Below are 10,394 nucleotides of genomic sequence, written 5' to 3' on the forward strand. Positions count from 1 at the left end.
AACAACAGTGAACGGTAATTGAAAAAGGTGACAGGTCCAGACAATGTTTCAAGATGAATTCTTAGGGAAGCCCAAGACAACAAGAGCATCAAAACAAACAAAAACAACAATAAGGACACTAAAAAATCTTAAAGTCTCTGGCTACAACAAACATTAAACCGTTCTCCAACTCCTAGTCTGATTAACATCGATTAATCTATTCCTTAGTTTGATCACAAATGCTGGTTTAAAATAAGTTGTAAAAAGAGTATAAGTAGGACAGAAAATCAAGAAGAGAGCTCAGAGCAATATTCCCAAAGTAGCCAGTTTCTTCTATAGTCAGAGAGAAATAGACAGAGAGAGGGTTCCTGAGAAGCATGGGATGTAAGTGTATTCTTTCATTCTTCTCTGTGAAATCACCCTCAGGTATTGTACTTTGGGAGTAAGGGCATAGTCCTATTGTGGATCCCTTACCACTCTCTTCAGCTTCCTGAAGTAACCATATATGTGTTTTGTCTCACTTGGAAAACTAAGATGCAGAGAGTTTGAAATTACTTCTTAAGGAAGATAGAACTGGCTGAGATTCTGTGTCAGTTAGATTTTTTAATCCTGACCTGAGAATATGTTTTTTTTGATGAGAGAGAGACAGAAGGAGAGAGAGAGAGAGAGAGAGAGAGAGAGAGAGAGAGAGAGAGAGAGAGAGACACTGATTGGTTGCTTCCTACAAGTGCCCAATGGGGGAACAAACTCAAAACATGACCTGGAATCAAACTCACGTTTTGTTGTGGGTTTGATTCCTGAGCTATCCTTCTTTTGTGAGAAGGCTGCTATCACTAATGTGTGGAGCAAAGTCAATGTGGAAGAAGCTGAAGGTCAAGCTGGGCAGGTAGGAACTGGGATTCAATGCATGGGCGAGGATGGTGAATATGAACTTTGACATTTGATCAGGAAGGTTGTTTAAGATTTTTGAGTCTTTGATTTCCCATCTGCTATAGTTCCATAGCATATACCCTGACCTAGAATCAAACCCACAACTTTTTGATGTCTGGGACGATGCTCCAATGAACTGAGCTACCCAGTCATAACTGTATTTTTTTTGGGACCCTGTTTTTGTCTTTGTCGCTATCCTTAACACAAATATTAAGGTGTTTTGGCTGGAACTCTCTCCCTATCTTGGATTTAGCTCCTCTCTCTGTGTCTTACCTGAAGAAGGAGAATGGGAGAGGTAAATGTCATCCTGGAAAATGACATGAGGAGACAAAAGGGGAAATGGATAAAAAATTGTGCTGAGAATGAAAAGGAAGCCAACAAAAGAAGATATCCCAGAAACCACATTATAAACCAGAGTGCACTCTTCATTGCTGACCCTTTTCTGGCAGGACTCCACCCCCAAGGAACAGCTCAGCCTTAACCAATCAGTTCCAAGTACTAGGAAAAACAAAGGGCTGGGGGTGAGCAGTAAAGAATAAAAGGCTACCCCTTCCAGCAGCAGACACCCGTGCTTTGGACACCTCTGTGATCTCCATAAGCCCGCAGACCGGCATCATGGTGCATTTTACCGGTGAGGAGAAGACTGCTGTCACTAATGTGTGGAGCAAAGTAAATGTGGAAGAGGCTGGAGGCGAAGTGCTGGGCAGGTAGGAACTGGGATTCGATGCATGGGTGAGGATGGTGGATATGAGCCTTGAAAATTGATCAGGAAAGTTGTTTAAGATTTTTGAGTCTTTGATTGCCCATATGCTATGGTTCTATCCTATAGGCTCCTGGTCGTCTACCCCTGGACCCAGAGGTTCTTTGACAACTTTGGCAACCTGTCCTCTTCTTCTGCCATAATGGGCAACCCCAAGGTCAAAGCTCATGGCAAGAAGGTGTTGACTTCCTTTGGAGATGCTATTAAGAACATGGACAACCTCAAGAGTGCTTTTGCTAAGCTGAGTGAGCTGCATTGCGACAAGCTGCATGTGGATCCTGAGAATTTCAGGGTGAGTTCAGAGAATGTTCATGTGCTTTTTTTTCTTATTTAACTTTTGGGATAATAATGGAAATTGAGTCTTTGTTTGGGAAAACTAACGAAGATCTCATAAATTATGGGTCATGGAGGTAGGAGGGCAGGCCTCCAGTGGGCATAACCAAGGCCACCTTGATTCAGAACTAGTGACACTAAAGAGTGATGAATAGCCTGAGTTTGCTTAAAACTTTTCAGAAACTCTAGTCAGAACTGTGTTTATCTTAGGGAATAATATCAGAGAACAGCAAACTTGTTTAAGGAGGAAAGGAATTTAGCTTTTGGTAGGTAAAGTCCTACCTCAGGGAAGAAGAAATGCATTATTTTATGTGGTCTCTGATGATTGAAATTTAGGAAGAGATTTTGGAGAAAGATTTTTAGACAGAATGTCTCAAAAATACAAGTCATCTAAATATGTTCCGTTACTTGTTGGTATTGTGACCAAGTGGAGGCTTGTTCTGGCAATGGTTGGAAACTTTAACTAAACTCACTCTGAAAGCCCATGCATAAGGAGTTTAATGTTCAGTGTTGGCAGGGAGTTTTGCTATTAAGCCATTCTTTTTTCTACAACTTGTGTTGGAAACTTCTACACAACATGCTTCTTTGTCATTTTGTCTTTTACCTAACAGCTCCTGGGTAATGTGATGGTGATTATTCTGGCTTCTCATTTTGGCAAGGAATTCACCCCTGATGTGCAGGCTGCTTGGCAGAAGCTGGTGGCTGGTGTTGCCAATGCCATGGCCCACAAGTACCACTGAGTCCTCTTTCCAGTTCACCAGTGCCCATTTGTGTCCCCATTACCTTCCTTCTGCAAATGGGAACTGGAGTTTGTCTTGACAGCACAACTTCTGTTTAATAAAGCACATTCTATTCCATAATCAGAGTTTATATTGTATCTTTTCCTCTTTTACTCTTGTGTTAGAGGAGCAAAGGTTCATTGGCTAAGGGGTGGGGAGAGACATAAGAAGAAACAGCTCTTTTGAGAAGTGTGCATTGTGGGAGGATTCTAGAATGTCTGGGAGGATGGCAAGATGGGTAAAAGTTTTCTGGAGTGGGGAAATAGATAATTACGTGAGCATGCACTTACAGTGCAGTGTGACAAAATCTTATGTATAGGGGAAAGAAGGAGGTGGTCAGCAGTGCCTAAGAAAAAAACAAAGTAGATTTGTGTACATGTCAGAGTTCAGACTGTGGGTGGTGGTCACACAATGCAATATGCAGACAATGTATTATAGAATTGTGTACTTGAAAGATATATAATCTTATCAACTAATGTCACGCCAATACATTTAATAAAAATTAAAAAGAAAAAAAGAAAAAAAAAATGTTGTAGGGATCCAAGTCTAGGCTTGGGTTACTATTTCAACTCACTCTGACGTGAATTTTAAATCACTTAACTTGTCATATGTCTGATAAGATAAAATTGGAGATAAAAAATGGGTTGAGGAATGGCTGGGAGCATTCCAGAAAAATTCTCTATTAATCAACAATAGCCTGCACTTTCTTGAAGGGTTCCACTTTCTTACTGAGGAGCCAACGCTAAGACACATGAAAGCATTGTGCATTATCATCTGGTTGAATATAACATACACAAAAATAAGTTAGAATTTAGATATTATGTAAATTTTAAGGGGAAATAATGGCCAAGACTTCATGTAGGAGATACGATAATAACAAAGGCTCAGAGTCTAAATCAGCAAGCTAGGGTTTAGTGACTTGCATGAAAATGTCTATCTGGAACTAGAGGAGAGAGTACACATAGGTAGAGTATTAGGAAAGACTAAGTAATGGGAGGCCATAAATAAATAAATAAATAAATAAATAAATAAATAAATAGCTTTTCTTTTTCTTTTTCTTTTTTTTTTACTATTGCTATCCGCAAGAGTAAAGAATAAATCTTTTTAGAATTTTAAATGACTCAAGTAATAATACTGGGAGGGGAGATGCTTAATGCACACAAATGTAAATTCAAAATTGCAGAGACTAGACATGGATTCTAGTGGACTAAACCCAAGAAGAGCAGTGAGGTCTGCAAAAAGTAAAGAATGAGCAAAGATAGAGTGAGGAGGCATGGTATCTGGTTGACTGGGGTGGATGGGAAGGAAGGAGGTAATGATAGATGACTGAAAGCTCCCAGCTCTGTAAATCTAACAAGAAGAGGCCACGCACTCACCTGTGGATCCTTGGGTAGGAGTGGCATTAATGGAATCACTTTTGGAGGAGTTACTGCTAGTTTGCTTAAGAAGACTTGACTTTCAGTCCTTGGGTCAAATTCTCAGATAAAGGCTTGAGAACCTTCACACTCCATAAGTTTGAGTGTCATTTCTTGGCAAATTTAACTCTTGCCTCCACACAGTGATCAGAACTTGCCCTATGAATTACCTTCTAATCTCACCTTATGTTTCCACAATAAGGATGAGAGACCAGTGATGTATTGTAGTTAAAGGCTGTCAACAGCACTGGTCCTTCTAAGCTCTATGGCCTCTCTTTATGCCCCTAAACAGAGTAACCAGAGGCTATTCATGGCACTAGACCTTTTTACCCAGTCAGTCAACTAATGAGAGCTATGTACAGTTTCAATCAATCAACCTCTTATCTTTCTTACCCCTCATCTATTATTCTGAACCTGAATAATAGGGCTCAAGGATGTTGATGATGGAGTGGTAGGTTGATGATACATTCTTTACCCCTTAGGGGCCTGGATTTAGATCTAGATTTTGTCAGTTTAACATAATTGAAAACAGCTTTATAATTAATACATATGGACACACACAGTTGCATACAGGGAGGGCTGGGTAACTCAGCTCTTTAATAGATGAAAGGATGACTACTCATTGTTGGTAGGCAATAAAATACACCTGAGCAAAATAATGTTGTGGTGAACAGAATATTCTTGGAATATTAAACGAGCAAAGAATGCAGAGGGTTTTCAGAATATGTCATTACCAGGATTAAAATTTCATAATGGCTTTTCTCTCCCTACCACTGAAGACAAGTTCTACATTATTTGTTTTATGGTTTCTCTGTCACAATGCTTCAGGCCAGTCTCACCTTTACTATGTACATATCAACCACATTTGCCCATTATTTATATCTTTTGCATATCACAGGTTTGTTTGCCTTCCTCAGAGGTTTGGATTTACTATTCCAACTTTCAGACTTTCTATCCCAATATTTTTCCATGGTAGACTCCTTTTTTAAAATAGTCTGGCCCCAGTTCAAATACTACCTCCTTAGAGAGACTATTCATGATGTAATTATGCCCCTCTCTCATTAAATCCAATATTAATTTTCTTCAGAGCAAATAATGTTTGAAATAATTTTGTTAATAGCTTATTTATCCATTTTCTATATCTTCCATCTACAAATTTTTTTTAAAATATATTTTATTGATTTTTTACAAAGAGGATGGAAGAGAGATAGAGAGTTAGAAACATCGATGGGAGAGAGACATCGATCAGCTGCCTCCTGCACATCTCCTACTGGGGATGTGCCTGCAACCCAGGTACATGCCCTTGACCGGTATCGAACCCAGGACCTTTCAGTCCGCAGGCCGACGCTCTATCCACTGAGCCAAACCGGTTTCTGACATCTACAAATTATTAATCTTAAAGAAAAGTTATTTTCTCTTCCTCATTTGTCTTAAGTCCCCAGTATTTGGACCAATTATGATGTGCACTTATTCAACAAATAGTTATTGAATGAATGCTTGAGAATACATGGGAATGAATGTTTGAAAAAACATGGATGTCTCCTGTAAAGAAATAACTTATAAGGTGAGGACTTATGCAATATCAGAAGCAATGACATGGAGAAAATGGGAGGATCAGAGAGCTATAGACAAAAAGACATTTTGGAAGGTATTGCCTCAAAAATATAAGATAAAAGCAAGAGTTACAGATGATTTTTGATTCATTGGGTTTCTGGGAAAATGGGGAGATTGTTTGCAGACATGAGGGTTCTTAAAAATTCATTAGTTTGAGGAGGAGTAAGTAAGATTCACACGACCTGATAAGTTAGAGAATAAACTAATTTGAAGCTAGAGGTACCCTGCATTAAAAATTCACAGGTAACTTTTTAATCTGCTCTTTCATATGATTATCAGGTCTGGCCACAGGGGCAAATAATCAAGCCAGATTTCCAAAGCTTCAGGCACCAGGCTTTAGCAAGGGATCAGTGGATTTCCTTGCTGTGCTCAAGATTGTCTCTTTTTTTTCCTCCACTTCACTGATCTCTGATCTTAAAGAGAACCCTCTGGGTTTTGCCTCAAATTCTTATCTGTCTTTCACATGAAGTCTTCCCCATTTCCCCAAGGACAGATAACAGCCTCACAACTATGTCAAGTAGACTGACAGGATTACTTCTCTAATAGCAGAAATTCAGCTCTAATGTATTGGGTTGAGCTTAAAATTTTAGAGCACTCTGTAAATACACATGGAAGTAGATTTTTTAAGGGTTATTTTGTAAAGGATTTATTTCAGAGAAAAACAAACGAAGCAGCTTCCTGGAGCTCTAAATACAGGAGTAACAGACTCTGAAGGAAAATATCAAATGAACCAGTTCCTCTTCCATTGGAAGTGTTTGTTTACTGTTTCTAATAGTTTTTGTTGGGGCCATGAATATACCACACAAAATAAAGGCTAAAAATGAGATGATCTTAAAAGATGCAGAAAAAGCATTTGCTAAGATACCACATCCATTTATGATTTTAAAAATTTACCAAAATGGGTATAAAAGGAAAGGAATGCAACACAATAAAGATCATATGTGACAAACTTTTAACTAATGTCAGACTTAATGGTGAAAAACTGAAAGCTCTTCCTCTGAGATCAGGAACAAGACAGAGATACCTGCTTTCACCACTCTTACTCAACACAGTCCTGGAAATCCTAGCTAGAGCAGTCAGGCAAGAGAAATAAATAAAAGGCACCCAAATTGGGAATGAAGTACAAGTGTTACTTTTTGCAGATTACATAATTCTTTATATAAAGAAGCTCTAAAGACTCCATTATGCAACTTTATAATTTGCATTTTATTTGATCTGCAGTTCTTTGTTTCAGGGGCAAATAAGTTAGATTTCCAAAGCTTCAGAACCCTGATCAGATAGCATCTGAGATTATACACCACTCACAGAGGGGAGGAAAATTAGTAGAAACTCTGACTCTGTCACATTGTAAGTGTGTCCTTTCAAAAACTGCAGTGAATCAGAGATAAACTTATTTAAAGTGCAATGATGTCCCTGGTATGACTGTGTGGGCTACTAGCCAAAGAAAAAAGAACCTCTGTCTCTTTAGAGCTGTTTGGCATGCACACAGGAGAAAGCAAAGAGGTGCTTCCTGATGTTAGTTCTTAATCTAAGACCAGTTGAAAAGTGGACTAAGCAAGAAACAACATTATTTTTCAAATGATAACAGTAATAGTAGTAGTAGTGAAGACAATAATTATAATAATAATAATGAGTGTTCTTCTAAGAATTCTCCTGTAATTGTCTTCAGTTCTATTTTAATAATGAGCTATTAAGTGTGAGAATCCCAGGGATTATATGTTGAGCTGTGAAAGTGTGTGTGTGTGTGTGTGTGTGTGTGTGTGTGTGTGTTATTTTAACAAGAAAAAAAATAACAGGGCCATAAAATAAATATACATTTGGGTCATACATTTAGAAAGAACATACACTTGGGAATTCTAAAGATATAGGAGAGTTCTGATGGGAGAAATGGGTAGGAGGGGCAAGAACTCCTCAGAACCAAACAATTATATGGGCCCGAGTAAAGATTGCAGGGTAGGCAAGGGATCTGGACAGAGGCAGATTACCAATGTGGGGATCTGGAAGAAAAAATTAACTGAGGTGTTAAGATGGAAAGGTCCAGGATATATTTCTAATTCCCTTCTGCTTATGGAAACACATTTTCTAAAAGCCACTGGTTTGTTACAAGCCCTTATGAGGATAGATTAGAACGGGAGGGGTTGGAGGTCAGAGGAAGGATGACTCTTTTCAAAGTCAACTCCAAAGAACTGCTCCTGGGCTTTATTAAAAACTTTATGGTGTACGTGCTGAGAGCTGCCTCAATAAACTTATTGCATTGCCACCAGGAGAGAGACAGTGTCCAAGTGTGTACATTGGCTGTAGCATTACGAGGAAGAGAGGTCCTTATAAACTGTTCATAGAGATGAGGATTGGGGATTTATGTGGGGAAATGAAATAGAAGGAGCTCAGAATCCAGCTCAGAGCAACAGATAAACACTGTGAGAGCAAAAGGAAAAGGAAAGAAATTGCACAGAATAGTTAGAAAGGACCCATCTCAGGGGTATTTGTACAACTAGATGTTAATACCTGTTATAGGCAATAGTGCAAAGTGGTGGACAGGAAAGTTAGAAAGATGAGTCTGGCTGTGCTGATTAGAGACCATACTGATATCAGGTTTACAAATCTCTACCAATTTCTCATGCCTTCGAGCAGTGGTTCTCAACTTTGGCTGCACATTAGAATCACCTGGGGATCTTTTTAAAATCCTGATTTCTGGGCCTCATTCTCTGGAAATTCTGTTTCTTTGTTATGGGGGCGGGGGAGCACAACATTAGTAACAAAGAAACAGAATTTCTAGAGGATGAGGCCCAGAAATCAGGATTTTAAAAAGATTCCCAGGTGATTCTAATGTGCAGCCAAGGTTGGGAACCACTGCCTTAGAGTGTAATATCCACTCTAACCTGTGCCCATCTCTCCATCTTTGCTTCCTCCAGCTCTTCCCTCAATGTATTTTACCCCAGCCTTGTAATGCCTTTCTCTAAATGAAATTCCAAGTTTTTTTTCTTTCTTTTCTGTTTTTTTTTTCTTACTTCTTTCATTCATTTTTTTTTCTCTCCAGCCTCAGAGATTTTCACTTGCTTTTTCTGCTCCCAGGAACTTGTTTCTCTAAACTACTTACACCTGGCTTAATCTTGTCATTAAGGACTCACTTTGGATATAAGTTTAGGACATCTTTCCTTATATTATTTTTCTGTAGTCACTTGCTACCATGCCATCAGATGTCTTTTTTGCCTGTCATAAAACACCATCTGAAATTCTTTATTCATTTACTTGTTTAATTATTAGTGTCAGTCTTCTCTGCCCACTAGAATGTGAGTATCCTGGGACTTGACCAACTGTTTTGTTCTCCCAAGATTTCCAGTGTTGAAAACAACACCTGGCGTGATTAAACCTCAATAAATCTTTGATTTTTTAAATAAAAGGTGAGTGATTGGAAAATATTAGGTGTTTGTGATGATGATGTAGCATTGATGTGACAAACATTTAGATGACAGATGGAGCGGGGAGATGGGAATATATTGGAAGTGTGGAACAGCAATGAGCAAGGAAGAATCAAAAAGTCTGTGTAAGTGATTGTCTAAAGTGGTGAAAGAAAAGCAGGAGTTAGAGGTAACTGCCAGAATCACTGTCTGGTTTTCTGGAAAGACAGGAGGAGGCTATTCACCAGCATTCAGAGTTGCAGGTGCCCCCGAGTCTGAGGGATTTCAATGCACATACACTGTTGGAGGTGAGCATTAGCACCAGTAGAGAGCAAATACCCTGAGCCAGGCCTTTGGCCCAAGCCCACAACTAAGTAAAAGTAAAATTCCTTGCAGTGGTAAAAGTTTTCATTTGCCTCTTCTCTTGAAGCAAATCTTTTGGGGATTGATTCAAACTCTTTTCTTTATATCTCTGTTCCAAGGTACTCACATCAATAGAGCTTGGCACTGAAAGATCACAGATAATCAAGGTTGTCATGGTAAACTAGCTTTTGGCCCTTAGTAATTCTTTTCCACATTTCACACTGAGTCTTTTCTAAACTGAAGTGATGAAAGTCTATTACTATCAAGTGGACAGGAAGGATTTCTATTGTAAAAACAAAACCTCAGCACTAATATATTGGGTTGAAATCTTTACATTTTAAAATAACTCTGTAAAAACATGTATAGGTTTTCTTTGTTTGTTTGTAAGATTAATATTGGAGAAAAAGAAACAAGCCTAGAACTCAAAATGTGTGAGCAATAAACTCTGAGAGAAAAACAACGAAATAAGCCTTTGCCTCTCCCACTGGAAGACCCAAAAATGCTTGTTTGACATACATGAGAACAAAGCACCTTAAATCATGGCGGCAGTAATGTGTGGCATACTGTCATTGAAGATTACCTCTGCCTGATTGATATGAGAAAAAGTTAAACACACAAAGGAGTGTGGATCCCAGCATATGCTAGGGGCAAATCCCTTAATCCATAGCCACTTCCATGGAGTCCTCTAATGCTCTATTCTTTGAACACAGGAGCCTCCATAACCCCCAACACTTGATTGTGTATGTTCTGACACAAATGAGTAGATACATGGTATAGGCCAGATACACTTGTCCATAGAATCAGAATGAAATAAATTTTCACA

General features: G+C 38.8%; 1 protein-coding gene across 1 annotated transcript; it reads left to right on the forward strand.

Moving 5' to 3' along the window:
- Positions 1 to 1,479: 1,479 nt before the first annotated feature.
- HBE1 (hemoglobin subunit epsilon 1) lies at positions 1,480 to 2,859 on the forward strand. The gene is made up of 3 exons (XM_081098291.1): positions 1,480 to 1,616; positions 1,739 to 1,961; positions 2,614 to 2,859. Exons 1-3 carry the CDS (start codon positions 1,525 to 1,527, stop codon positions 2,740 to 2,742), a joined length of 444 nt encoding a protein of 147 aa, XP_080954417.1. The 5' UTR covers positions 1,480 to 1,524; the 3' UTR covers positions 2,743 to 2,859.
- The last annotated feature ends 7,535 nt before the right edge of the window (positions 2,860 to 10,394 follow it).

This window comes from Myotis nattereri (assembly GCF_964212035.1).
Source record: "Myotis nattereri genome assembly, chromosome: 9".
In the NCBI taxonomy this organism is placed as follows: domain Eukaryota; kingdom Metazoa; phylum Chordata; class Mammalia; order Chiroptera; family Vespertilionidae; genus Myotis; species Myotis nattereri.

What these genes read in the sequence shown, in the direction of transcription:
- HBE1 (XM_081098291.1), top strand. Translation starts at nt 1,525, where the DNA reads ATGGTGCATTTTACCGGTGAGGAGAAGACTGCTGTCACTAATGTGTGG. An exon ending in GGAGGCGAAGTGCTGGGCAG is followed by an intron (nt 1,617 to 1,738) that starts GTAGGAACTGGG and finishes TCTATCCTATAG; the next exon opens with GCTCCTGGTCGTCTACCCCT. An exon ending in TGGATCCTGAGAATTTCAGG is followed by an intron (nt 1,962 to 2,613) that starts GTGAGTTCAGAG and finishes TTTACCTAACAG; the next exon opens with CTCCTGGGTAATGTGATGGT.